Source organism: Canis aureus, chromosome 31 (genome assembly GCF_053574225.1).
Source record: "Canis aureus isolate CA01 chromosome 31, VMU_Caureus_v.1.0, whole genome shotgun sequence".
Classification (NCBI taxonomy): domain Eukaryota; kingdom Metazoa; phylum Chordata; class Mammalia; order Carnivora; family Canidae; genus Canis; species Canis aureus.
Genome location: NC_135641.1, coordinates 23996352 through 24010648, shown reverse-complemented (window position 1 = coordinate 24010648; position 14297 = coordinate 23996352). Strand labels below are relative to the sequence as shown.

General features: G+C 44.2%; 1 protein-coding gene across 4 annotated transcripts; it reads right to left on the bottom strand.

Annotated features, from left to right (window-relative positions):
• Positions 1-1103: 1103 nt before the first annotated feature.
• Positions 1104-13501, bottom strand: ADIPOQ (adiponectin, C1Q and collagen domain containing). 4 transcript variants are annotated; one of them, XM_077880016.1, is made up of 3 exons: positions 13344-13501; positions 4779-5000; positions 1104-3693 (listed from the first exon to the last, which is right to left on the bottom strand). In XM_077880016.1, the coding sequence occupies exons 2-3, from the start codon at positions 4990-4992 to the stop codon at positions 3173-3175; spliced, it is 735 nt and encodes a 244-aa protein (XP_077736142.1). In that variant the 5' UTR covers positions 4993-5000; positions 13344-13501; the 3' UTR covers positions 1104-3172. The 4 variants fall into 4 exon arrangements, with proteins under 4 accessions (XP_077736142.1, XP_077736141.1, XP_077736144.1 ...); XM_077880015.1 differs by having other exon boundaries at positions 4779-5064; positions 13344-13456; XM_077880018.1 differs by lacking the exon at positions 13344-13501 and adding an exon at positions 12363-12507.
• Between the last annotated feature and the right edge of the window lie 796 nt (positions 13502-14297).

The following is a 14297-nucleotide window of genomic DNA, read 5'->3' as shown; positions in this document are numbered from 1 at the left end:
GACCAGGGATAAAGAAAGACATTAGATAATGATGAAAGAGTAAAATCATTGAGAAGACATAATATTAAATGAGTATGTACTTAACAGGAGAACTCCAAAATACAGGAAGAAAAGCTGGCAGAACTAAAAAGGAATAAATCCATAATTATGTTTGAAGATATGATGTGACCATGAAGATGTCATGGGACCATTAATCTTGGCCACAATTCCTCTCAGGAGGGGCTATGCAGTTTGGGTCTCTCTGTTTCCACAAAGAATTGGCCATGCTCCAGAGAGCTTAAAGTGAGATTGACTCCATGTCCAGTGCTGTGAAGATCCTCCCACCCCCACCCAGACATGGGACTGTGAGCATGACCAGATATCAACCACTTGTTGAAATTTTAGAGAAAACCAATAGTAATCTTCCAGCAATATCTAAGAAACCTAAGAAAATTCAAACATAACATTAAGAGTTTATGGTGAACAGGTGCTTTCGCATCCATTATCCACTCTCCCACTTCTGGCAACTGTGTCCAGTTTTGCCTTAGAGAAAATACCCTTTCTCCAGCTTGAGCCATAATCAACTTAAGTCGATAAGTATACTCCATCCTCCTGACTGAAGTAATTGGTCAGAGACAGCCAAACAACCCAGTGAGAGCCAATGAGATGCAAGAACATACTTGCTGGGGCTTCTGGAAAAGAGAACTTCCTCCCGCCTCCGTGGGAATCACCAGAAAAGAGAATGTCCCTTTAGCCACATGATGTGGTGGGCGGGTGCCAGAGCTGGCAGGCTGCCAGTCAGTCTATTTGATATCGTGAGGAAAGGCCTAGAAGTATACTGTGTAGAGCCTGAGAGTTAAGTCCACACTGCTGACGGCAGAGAAGGACAGATAGAAAAGAGTCTTGGATATCACTTGAGCCTCTGGTTCAAGCCTTACCCAATGACAAAATAGCTGCTCTGGTAGTTTCCATCATGCAAAGGAATCCTTTTTTCCCCCCATCTTGACTGAGAGTTGTTTTCCATCATTTATAACACAGAGGCCTAACATGCAATGTCCCCTTACCCCTTCACCCTCCTCTGAGCCCCATGTCTTTCTCCAAAAATGAAAACAAAAGCCATATGATTCAAGTGCTTCTACTTTTAATGCTAAACAGTATTTTTATTTGTGTAACATGATGATGTGAAAACATTTTATTTTTTTACTTTATGTTTAAAAAATATTTTATTTATTCATGAGACAGAGAGAGGCAGAGACACAGGCAGAGGAAGAAGCAGGCTCCCTGCGGGGAGCCTGATGTGGAACTCAAACCCAGGACCCCGGGATCATGCCCTGAGCCAAAGGCAGATGTTCAACCACTGAGCCACCCAGGTGCCCCGATGCGCAAACATTTTAAAAAATGAAGCTTTGTATGTAGAAATAATAATCCCTTAATGATAAGCAATACACAAACAAAAAGGAATCATTCAGAATGATAAAACTGGGAGGAGAATAAAAAAAAGCTTCCCCTGTCTGTTTATACAGAATGCTACTAACTCTGCTTTTGCTAAAGACTTTGAAAAATGTTACTCAAGCTGTTGTCTCCTGGGAGGATATTTATCATTATCGACTACTTCTATACTTCTTTATTTTTTTGAGAAATATTTGACAACTAAAAATTGTATATAATTAGATGTACAATGTGATGTATTATAGATAAACATGGTAAAATAATCACCACAATCAAGCTAGTTCACATACCCATCACCTCAGATAGTTCTTTTCTTTACTCTTCTTCCTTTTATAATTCTTAAAGAACAAGAATAGATTCAGAAGGCCCAGGTCTTTCCAGACCTTGTTGGTACTCAAGGAAAGAATCGTCTCCAAATTCCTTTGTGGGTTTTGCATTGCAGGCTCAAGCTACCCCCTTGAGAGAGAATTCTTTAAGTATTCTGGAAAATACACCCAAACCTTAGTGGAAAAAATTCAAACTACTCAATGGAAAGGATTAAATTCAGGGAGTTCCTAAAATGAAAATGTTTTAAGATAAGGATCAGTTTGTAGATAAGGATCAGTTATATGAAGAGACTAAACTGGAGTTAATTCTGGGTAGAGGTGAGATTCAAGAGATTTGGTCTTCATGAGGCATTTATCAAGGACCTGTAAAGGGACTCAGAGGTGAAAGAAGCACAGTCCTTTCCAGGCAGTTGTCTCCAGGCTGGTAGAAAATGTCAACCCAGGATTCTCATCCAACTTAATATGTAGAGGGACACAGGGGCACGGTGTTGTGAGGAAAATTTGCAGGAAAGAGCTATCACATCAGAGAAGCTTCCTGACTAGGTGGTTTGGAGGAACAGGGAGGATTTCACTATGTGGAGATGGAAGTAGCTTTCTGAGCTAGAGAGAAGAGCATGAGGAAAGACACAGAAGCAGAAGTACAGAGTAATTAGTGGTCCAGCCGGGATGGGACCTAGTCATAGAATCACCTTCTCTGAGGGAGCTCTACTGGGGAAAGGCTTAACTCACCATGAAGACCAACTTAGAGGCCCTCAGGTGAGGTGGGTGATAGACCCCCTACCAACACTCTCAAGAGGCCGTATACTCCTAAAAAAAGGCCAGGGTCTAGTGGAGAAGGCCTACAGACCTGGGTTTGGTTACTAACTCTGCCACTTAATACCTGTGTGAGCTTAGGCATTCCCTTACTCTCTCAGGCTCAGGACCCAAGAGTAGAATGAGAAGAATAATATCTTTCCTGTGCACCTTCCAGGATTGGCATGAACATGAGGAAAAAGGGTGGACACAGAATAGCACTGCCAAATACTTTCTGGTAGTCCACTATCTCACCATATATGTGAAGCACCCGCAGAAATATTATTAACTTTTCGTTGCTACTACATAACAGATCCTTGAGGCCAAGAACTATGTTTTCTTTAGGACAGGGAATATAGTATGTGATTTTTTTTGAAAAGGTACTTGCTGAATGAATGAGTAAATAATGAGTAATGTTCAGAGCTCTCCAACTAGACACAAAAATTAATCTTCTTCTCCTTCTTCCTTCTTCTTCTTCTTCTTCTTCTTCTTCTTCTTCTTCTTCTTCTTCTTCTTCGTCATCGTCGTCTTTTTCAAAATTAGTCTTCTAACTCCACTGAACACCTGTTGACTGTTTTTTCACTTTGGGGTTGTTTGGCCAGATGGAGGCTCTAAGTTAGTTGTGATCAGTTGGTGTCATGGTAGAGAAGGAAGCCCGTAAAGGTGGAGTCATTGACGTTATCTGCGTAGATCCCATAGGAGTCCCCATCCCCGTACACCTGGAGCCAGACTTGGTCGCCCACTTCCAGATGAAGGAGCACAGAGCCAGAGGCCTGGTCCACGTTCTTCTCCTGGTACTGGTCATAGGTGAAGAGCATAGCCTTGTCTTTCTTGTAGAGGCTGACCTTGACATCCTTCAAGTAGACTGTGATGTGGTAGGAGAAGTAGTACAGCCCAGGAATGTTGCAGTGAAATTTTCCAGTGGTGCCATCGTAGTGGTTTTGCAGATTGTAGAAGATTTTGGTAAAGCGAATGGGAACATTGGGGACAGTGATCCGGCTCTCCAACCCCACACTGAATGCCGAACGGTGTACATAGGCACTTTCCCCAGGTTCTCCTTTCCTTCCTGGGGTTCCTGGAAAGCCTCGGGGACCTTCAACCCCAGTTACTCCAGTTTCACCAGTGTCACCCTTAGGACCAACAAGACCTAGAGAATGAAAAGACCTCAGTGACCATAAGGAACAGAACACTCCTGCCTAGGTGAATTCTAGCCTGAAACACTGTCTCTTTGGCCCTTACCCACAGCCTGCCTGACTTACAGAGCAAGGGACCAATGGGAGCTCCCGAAGAGGTGAGTTATACTTTCTACATCCCCCAGCAGACTTCCATAAATTCATCTCCAGCCTTATTTCCTATAAGTTTGCATCCTAGACCCTCCACCCTGCGAACCCTTTATATGCTGGCTCAACCAACCATACATTTGCTCTTCTATCCCTTCTATCTGGGATGCACTCCCTCCTTTATTCTGTGTACCCATCCTTCAAGGCCTGACTCAAGCCCCGCCTCCTCCTGAAAGCCTTCCTTGTTAATCCAGATCTTCATTAAGAGCGTTGCATTTTCTCTCTGTTCCATACTTTGGGCATTTGTCCACATTCAATCTGGCATATTTGGAATAGACTTCCTTGTAGTAATCTTTAACAGCCTCATGCATTAGACTTTTTTTTAAAAGATGTTGTTTATTTATTCATGAGAGACACAGAGAGAGAGAAAGAGGCAGAGACACAGGCAGAGGGAGAAGCAGGCTCCATGCAGGGAGCCTGATATGGGACTCAATCCCGGGACTCCAGAATCATGCCCTGGGACGAAGGCAGGCCCTAAACCACTGAGCCACCCAGGGATCCCTAAATTTATCTTCTTAACTGAAACAAGAGTTCCCCAGGAGGAGGACTGTGAGCTATAAGAATGCATTAAGTGTGAATGCCACTGGGTGGAATGGGAATTAAGTGGAAATCAGTGGAATGAGAATTAAGTGGAAATGAAGGGAGACATGAATGTGAACAGATTGGGAATAGTGATGGATAGTGTGGGGGTGGGAAAGAGTACAGGGAACGTGATGTGGATAGAGCAGAGTCGGAGGTGCTGGTTTTATAGGTTGCTTATGGGTCACAGAAAAAATTGCTCCCTTCCTGTGTCTAGGCCTTTGTCAATAGCTAATGACTTTGTATAGTTCCAGAAGCCCTCTTCTATCCAGAAGAAGTCTATGATGGAGGAAGCCAAAAAACTTGTTCTTACCTGGATCTCCTTTCTCACCCTTTTCACCAGGGGTGCCATCTCTGCCATCACGGCCTGGGGTCCCATTGTGGCCAGGATGCCCCGGGATGCCTGCCATCCAACCTGGGCAGGCCCCCTTCGGCAGGGGAAGCAGGACTCCAGGCCCTTCTGCCACGGAGTCCTGGCCGTGAGCGGGCAGGACTAGTAGCAGTAGAACAGCTCGTAGCAACAGCATCCTGAGCCCTGGAACCCAGATCTGCATTGTCAGCCACGCAAGGAGACCTCATACAGCACACCCCATCAGGACCTAAGCAGGATTCGGGCCATCTCAGCAGTGTCCACTTCTGAGACCTGCTCTCTCAACACTCACCTCTTCTAGAAGACTTGTTTGACTATTTCCACCTAGCTTGATCTCTTTCTGCCCTGAAATTTGCAATTTTAGCATTATTCTTCATGTGTAATCTCCTTTCCTCAACAGATTGTGAGTTCAATGAGGGCAGAACGACACTCTTCCAATTGCCTCATAGGCACAGGGCCAGGCTCCTTGGACCAAGTTCCAAGAGTCCATTTGTCAAGAATCTACCTCTTGAGTTTTCCAAGGATGACGACTCTAACCAACTTCTCTCTCTCTCTCTCTCTGGCTCCTTCCTTTTTCTTCTTTACTTCTCTCCCTCATTTCTTTTTTTCTTTTTTCTTTTTTTTTTTTAGATTTTATTCATTCATGAAGGACACAGAGAGAAACAGAGAGAGGCAGAGACACAGGCAGAGGAAGAAGCAGGCTCCATGCAGGGACCCTGACATGGGACTCGATCCTGGGTCTCCAGGATCAGGCCCTGGGCCGAAGGTGGCGCTAAACCGCTGAGCCACCTGGGCTGCCCATCTCTCCCTCATTTCTATGTCTGTTCCTCCTCCTTTCTCCCTCTCTCTCTCTCTCCCTTCCCCCCTCTCTCTCTCTTTCTCTTCTGCCTCTGCCCATCTCCTGAATCACATATTAGACCATTTGGTTTATTGTACATGCGCCCGCACACGTGCACACACAGGCATACATCCACATGCTTGCACACACATATACACAGTCGCACAGTGCACACACACACAGCCTCTCCCTGTGTTAGTCAGACAACCAGAGCCACACTGTCCCATGAGGATGACCCTCCGCTGCTGACCCTTTGCCTGGGCCATTCTTAACTGCACCTCCTCACCTGCCGGATCCCTCTGCAGCCTTCACGACACAGTTAGGATGACTTCTCTTTCAGGAAGTCCTCTCTCCCCAGTCGGGGTTGTTCATTCCTCCCCTGCACACACTCTGCCCTCGCTTACCACTGGTATTGCACTTCCTGCACGATCCAGTGATTCCCCGATCTGCTCATTCATTTCACCCATTAAACTACAGGTACCAGGAGGCAAAGCCTAACACACTATCTACTTTTTAGTAGGGACTAAATAAATGTCTTTCGAACTTTATTTTTTTTAATTTTTATTTATTTATGATAAATAGAGAGAGAGAGAGAGAGAGAGGCAGAGACACAGGCAGAGGGAGAAGCAGGCTCCATGCACCGGGAGCCTGATGTGGGATTCGATCCCGGGTCTCCAGGATCGTGCCCTGGGCCAAAGGCAGGCGCCAAACCGCTGCGCCACCCAGGGATCCCCAATAAATGTCTTTCTAAGGAAGAAAAGAGAGAGTAAGAGAGTCAGAGAAAGGAGGGAGTGAGGGAGGAGAAAGGAAGACGGAAAGAAGGATGGAGAGGGGAGTATATTTGAAATATGTGTTCTGGGAGCCCTAGCAAAAAGCTCAAGTGGCACAGGTGGCCGGGGACATCCTGTCTCAACACCGTTCCTCCATATCCCACCCCCACCGCAGAAGATGGTCCTTTATATATATACGTCTTAGTCTCCTCAGCCCTCTTTCACCAGGGAGTTGAGAGAAGGCACCACAGAAAGGGGAATAAGTCCTAGGATCCTGGATTAAGGCAGCCCTAAAACCTTCTGTGGAGTTTGAGAGGTGCTTAATCCCATGAACCTGATTCTGAGTTAAACACAGTCCACGTGTATTTTTTTACACCAAGGACTTAACCAATTTTCATCAGTTTGCTTGTCTCTTAAGAGTTATCCAAAGTCTCCAGAATTGGGCTTGGGTTCAGGGGACAGCTCCTGTGTGCAGGAGGCAAGAAAGTCTCTGATTGACAATTTTACCCTCCAAGATATGCATGGTGTCTAGAATCCTACCTCTATGCCCCATCACCTAGGCTCTATAGTGCCCTCAATGCAACGCACCAACTCATCATTCATTCATTCATTCATTCATTCATATAAACATGAATCTATATATATCTATATATGTCTATATATCTATATCTATATATATATGAATTCACCTTTCATATAGATAGATAGATGATAGATAGATAGATGTAGATGTAGATGTAGATATAGACACACATACACACACATGTATTCACTAAAAATTGGTAATATAAACACTTTGGAAACTACAGAAAACAAAACGATCCCCAGTCCCAAGGCTTTCTCCGTTTATTTTTAAACATAATGAAAAACACATTTTACATAAAAATTTTATTCCCCCATTTTTGCCTTGTCACTTTCTGGTTCTCATAATCACCATTTTTTAAAGGTTTTTATTTATTTATTAGAAAGAGAGAAAGCATGAGCAGGAGGGAAGGGCAGTGGGAGAGGGAGAAGTAGACTCCCAGCTGAGCAAGAAGCCAGCCCAAAGCAGGACTCGATCTGAGGCCCCTGAGATCATGACCTGAGCTGAGCCACCCAGGTGCCCATAATCTTCATTTTATTTTTTTTCATAATCTTCATTTTAAATGTGTGTGTGCTAGTTCATCAAATGGAAACAGTTAAAATATACTTAACCATTCCTATTTTGTTGAACTTTTAACTTACCTCCATTTCAAAGTATTATTTTAAAATCCATAACTACTATCCTTGGTCATATAGCTTATCCCCAAGTTATATAGTTATGACCTATTCCCAGAAGTAAAATTACTGGCCCAAATCTATGAACATTTTTAAGGCTCTTGATGTGTATTTCCAAACTGCAGTTCGTTACACTGTTACTAGGTAGTGTGTTAGTGTGCTATTAAGAAAGCCTATTAACTACTCTCACCAGCAAAATTTAAAAAACCTATTTCTGTTATTGCTAGTTTAATGAACAAAAGAAATGGCATCTTGCTACTTTGATCAATAGTGAGTTGCACATTTTATTAAAGGCCTATTTCCTAACTTAATTTCCTCATTCATGATACACCCTTTAGTGTTTTGGGTTACTTAATTTATTAGGGACACAATGTGCTTTTTTCTTTTTTTTTTAAGATTTTATTTATTTATTTGACAGAGAGTGCACACACAAGCAATGGAAGTGGCAGGGGGAGAGGGAGAGGAAGAAAGAGAGCTCTGCAGGGAGCCCGATGTGGGACTTGATCCCAGGACCCTAGGACCATGACCAGAGCCAAAGGCAAATGCTTAACTAACTGAGCCACCCAAGCTCCCCACACTGTGCTTTTGAATCAATTTGTGTGACCTCTTTTTACAGACACTTTATCATATATGCCACACCTGTTTTCTCTGGTGATTATTCTGTAGATTATTCTTTTGTCTACCCTGATTTCTAAGTGATGGAAGTTTTCATTTTTAGAGTCAACTCTTATTTTTCTTTGCTTCTAAGTTGTAAACAGTTCTTAGCCCTTGTAGGTCTTGGAAAATATTCTACTTTTTGTCTTCTATTGTTTGATATATTTTAATTTCATTCTTTAATTCATCTTTAATATTTTGTTTTGTGATCCAAAAGAACTCAAATGATTTCTATTTGAAGACTAGCTGTTTAAAGACAACTTTAGTTCACCTTTCCACTCTTTATTAAGCTGCTGCATCATTTATTTAGTAAATATCAAGTTTTACTATGATCTTATAAGTAAGTGAGAATTGAGAAGGAGATAGATTGATAGAAAAAGGGGCCGAGAGAGACCACACAGCAGCAGGCACTGCCCCTTGGGTCCTCTGTAGCTGTGAATCTCTAGCCGACGCGCCCCTTACCATCTATGTACACCTTTGTCGCCCTCTACTGGATTTCAAGGGCTCAGGCGAGTGTAGTCCATAGCTGCTGGAAATGAAATGAGATACAGCCTAGGCTTGGCTGGCCCCAAAATAAGAAAAGGTGAGTTAGATTAGAAGGCAGGGAGGAGAGACCAGCCAAGCCCGCTTTCGTATTTAGGAAGAACACTTCATATGAATAAGACTTAATATGCATTCAAAGTTTCCCACTATTTGTCATTTTCATCCTTTCTTCTTCTGGAATTAGCATTCCAAGTCCCGAGAAGACCTCTGAAAGGTTGTGTGCTTGCTTTCTCCTGAAACAAGGAGGCTGTGCTCTTTTCCACAAAGAAATAGGAAGAGAGAGCCCAGAACATGAGAACTGGTGGGGGACAGCTACAGAGGACCCAAAGATAGGAGAAGATTGGCTTTTCCAAACTGTTGGGGGGAATGTAAAGTCAGAAGGCCTCTGGAGTTCTCTGGTTTAAGATTCTCTTCTCTCAGCCCAAGGGAAGGCATTCTGTTCTCAACATTTCAGTATTATGGATGGATTTCTCCACTAACAGGGACAAGCAGTCCGGATACCATGACAGTGGCATGAGGAGGAGGTACTGAGAAGAGAAGTGGGGTGAAGATCGGTACGTGATCCTCAGGAATTTCTGATGCTAGAACAGACTCTGATTGCAGAAGAAAGTTGTCTTCTAACCTTAGTTCTGGGTGGAAAAGTCACCAGTTGATAACAATTGAAGGTCAGGGCAGAGACACTACTCTCAAAAAAAAATGTATTCCAAAATTATTTGTGTTCTTTGTTTAGATATGGCAGTTGTTACACTTACATTTGGAAAGACTTCTAATTCCACAGGGGAAAACATTAATTAATGAAACCATAAAATAAGACCCAATGGTGCCTGTAAAGAAAGCATTTATGTGGATCATGAAGCTGGACCCCAAGTTTCACTTATAATTCTGTTTCTACAGAACTCCGTGTGTCACTTAATGTCTCATTTAATCCTCACAACCATTTTGAGAAACAGTATGAAATAGAACAGGATCACACGCTCTATGATCTTGGGGCTTGGGTGAGAATGATCTGTTCTTACCTGTAACATGTATTAGTCATATATTTGTTGGAGGATTAAGGGCATAAAATCCATATAAAGTACCTAGAATGGCACATGGCACGTGTCAGTGCTTAATAAATGTTGGCTATGACTGTACCCATTTTAGAGATGAGGAAAGTGAGTTTCAGGAAAGTTAAGTGACTTGTCCAAGATCTTAGAGCTTTTAAATGCAAAAAGAGCTGGAAATTGAATTCTGGTCTTCCAAACCCCAAAAATGGACCCCTGGGCATACTTCAGAGGAGAAAAAAAAAGCATCAGGATCACATTTCTGCCTTTTTATATTCCACTCCATGGGATGGAGGACATAAGAGAAAATGGCTTGAAAAGCCCTCCAGATTATAATGCAAGCGCCCTGGCTTCTAGCCTAGGCTCCACCATTAACACACTGGGTGACCTCACCTCCCAGATCTCATGCTCGTTGCCTGCAAATGTGATTATTAATGATATTAATCCTTACCTATCCTATTTCACAATCTTATTGTATCAGTTGACTAAAAGTATGAGGTATTTTATAAGCTTCCACACATATAAGTGAAGAGAAGGGAAACTAGCAAATATTTATGGACCACCTGCTATAGACCACCACTGTACGGCCACCTGTTCTTCATCTCTTTCCATCCCTACTACTCCAGGAGGTAGGACACAACTGCCACAAGAGAACTCCCAGGACCAGAGAAGATTAGTAACTTCTGCCCATGCATGAAAAGGGAAAGAGTACAGGGGTGCAATTTAAAACCCAAAGCCTGGGTTCTTTCAGTGGCCCTGGCTTTCACAGTATACCGTGTATAGGCATGGATCTCTTCATTTTTAAAACTATATGAGGGGATGGCCACGATGTTCTCTGGATCCTAAAGGGCCATATTATGATCTCTTCTTTTCATATTTAGAATATATAAGAAATTCCACTTTGACCTGCTGAAACTTCAATAACAACAGCAGAATCTTGTGAAATGCAGGATGGGGTTTCCTTTGGGACTGACAGGAAATAGTAGAGGGGGGAAAGGCCACCAAATCTGGTGCCAACTCTTCCAGTAGGAAAGGGCACTAAAGCACAGATCACTGAGAGCCTAAATGAACCCCAGAATCATCTCACCCCTGTCCTCCTTTTACAAACGGGAGGTTAACGAGAAGGGAAAGGGTGCATTTATTAGATCTTCATAGAGGCCAGCTCCCACACTAGTAGCTTTTACCCATTATTTATTTTATCTATTATGTATTTTAATCTTTACAAGAGGTCCATGAAGCAAGGAAAATAATCCCAACTTTAGAGATGGGGAAACCAAGAGATTAAGGACATGATCCCTCAGACATTCCTGTTCTGACTTCCAAACCAGTGAGCTTCCCATCATGCTACAAGGCCTCTAAAAAGCCTTCTCAGACTCAGCTTCCTAACCTGCTAAACTGTGATCACATAAGATGAGGGACATGAGAATACTTTAAAATCGGCAAGGGTACATTGGAGTAGAAATTGGATAAGGAACTTTTATTTCATGTAACTTCCCCCATAGCCCTGCTCTTGCTTCCACTATAGAGAAGAATCGGAGACTTGAAGAGACCAAGATGCTGCCTTTAAGATCACACAACTCTTAGTAAAAGTGCTGAACAGCTGGGAGGGGAAAAAAAATAAAGAAAAAAGATCATGTGAGCAACTCTTGTGGGTTCTGTGAAATTGCCATTTTTAGGGGAACCTGAGTGGCTCAGTGGTTGAGCATCTGCCTTTTGGCTTTTAGGTCATGATCCCAGGGTCCTGGGATTGAGTCCGCATTAGGTTCCCCGTGGGGAGCCTGCTTCTCCCTCTGCCCATGTCTCTGCCTCTCCTTCTGCGTCTTTCATAGGTTAAAAAAAAATCCAAAAGAAAAAAAGAAACTTCCATTTTTAAAGGTTAAAAATGGTTTCGCCTGCTACAACCTAAGGATGAATGACAGAAGGAGGAACCAACTCAGTTCAGGCTGGCTCCTAGGAGGATTACTTGGAAACCGCATCTCCACACCCAACACACACACACACACACACACACACACACACACACACACACTCCCTCCAGGAACTAGCATAGCAGCACATCCCTCCAATGCATTTTTAGGATCCAGTCACTCTCCACGTGAAAAAATTCCTGATTGAAAACGTCTGCTCTCCAAAGCTTCTACCTCCTGACTTCAGCTAAGTGGGGACACTAATCTCCTGTCCTGACAAGGAGTCCATGGAAAGTCTGTCCCCTTAACCACCTTAGAAAGGACAAGAAGCAAGTCCTGTGTATCTCTTTACAACTCCTCAAGAATTAAGGGAGGGAGACTGCAAGGACTGCCCATTAAACTGCAGGGCTCTCTCTCTGCTTCTGTGTTTCCAGAACAAAGCTGACCCCCTCCTGGTCCTTTGGGCACATTCCTTTGGGCACATTCTACCAACAAGGGCCCCGTCACTCACCTACCTTGCGTGGAGGAGCCAGCCTTACACCTAATGGGAGGAGTCACCGGGAGTGAGGCGCTGCAGCCCCTCTGAGGTTGGATCTGAAACCCAGAACCTCTCCAGACTAGGGGCCCGCACCCACTGACACAAGAGGGCTGGGCTGATCTCTAAAATCCCTCCCGCTCTGACCTCTGCCTTGACATTGAAAACAACCAGATGCCTCAGATGCAGCGCTCGTGGGGGCCAGCAGGATTGGGCTTGGCAAAGGCCAGGCTGACCCACTGGTTTCTGTCAGCAAATGTCTTCTATAAGATTGTCATAGGTTTTCAGTATATACCAAGCGCACTGTATCTCATTTGAGTGTCTCAATCATCCTGTGAACTATCTCCACATCTGTGTAGGTATCTCCATATTTACAGATTCCCTCAAATCCAAGGAGTGATTATGTCTCACTCATCTTTGTTCTTCACTAACTCTACCCGGTGTCTGGCCTTATAGAATCTGCTCAATCAATATCTGCTGAGAAGAATCAAGTGGCGGAGCTGGGTTCCAGACTCAGCCTGAGCGCTGGCTTTCCCCAAGCTGCCTTTCCATGTGCTTCTTTCGTTGCCTACCTGGTCAACCTGAGAAGTTCATCATTTCCTTCCCTTCTTATTTGACTGAACTCTATCACCGGGCCATCCCTCCCTCCTCACTGACCCCAACCTTTTCTCTGGGTAGGCATCTTGCCACAGAGTGAATTGGGCAAAATTCAAGATGGCCCCAGGCATTCTGATCAGAAGAACAGTTCCTTTTCTCTTACAGATGTGGGAGAACCAAGGAAGAAGCCCAAGGCCTATCTGCCTCCGCCAGTGCTGCCCTGGCCAGAGTTTTGCCTGTACCCATCTGTGCCCTGCTATGACAAGAGAGCCTGCGGAAACCCCAGCCAGAGGCTCCATTGCAAGGCAGCCCCCCTACACACACCTCCCGACCCAGTTGGGAACTGTAGTCGACTTGTTCTTACCCTCAGGTGTAGAATCAGACCCACAAACTGCAGTCGGGATGGAAATGAGGAAATGATCCAGCCTCAGCAGTCTGGTACTCAAGGGGGAAGGCAATCCCCACCCCAAAGTTGTCCCTTCCCATTGGCCAGCCCTGTCAGGGTAGAGGCCAATGGGAGGGCACACTGCCCCTGGCAACTGCTTCAGGTCTCCACTCTGGGGAACCTGCTGCAAACCTTCTCGGGTTTGGGAAGCCAAGTGGATCCTCAGTCACAACACTCAGATTCTCTTGGCTCTTATGTTTGCTTCCTACAACCTCAACAGAAGGTAGGGCAAGGTTCAAGACCAGAAAAAGGAAAATAAGCTATCTCGACATCTGAGGGAGAAACTTCCTCCTATAAAGTGAACTGCCCGGTGATCCAGGAGATGCCCCTTTCCCCCATCAATTTGCCGTAATAAGTCAGGGACACCAATTACCACCACCTCACTCCTGCCCACTGTGCATGACAAAGTGTGAGATTGTGTGGTGCACATGGAGCACTTCAGAAGGGGGAATAGTCAGAGGGGTTACAATAAAACAAGAAATAGAACACATCCTCCCCTCTCTGGGCTGGACCCCAAATTTGGGGAAGACTTTGTGGGTTAATTCAGAGAACCGAGGTGAAGGGAAGTTTCTGGAGTGGTGTGGGGCAGAGCCAGAGTAAGCCCTTTAGAGGCTCCTCATTGCAAAAGGTTATAGAGCTCTGAACCTGATGTAACTCAAATTCAACATAACAGAAAACTTTCCTAAAATGTGATAATAGAATACAATCTCTCAAGATTTTCTGGTTCCAAAATTCCGAATAAATTTTGAAAACTAAGTTTTTGTGGGTATGTGAGCCCTTATTTTGCCAGTCCCTTAAGCATATTTCTGACTTTACCTATTGGGGAACCCAGCTCTAGGCTGGGAGCAGCCTGGAGGACCACCAGCTGCCACC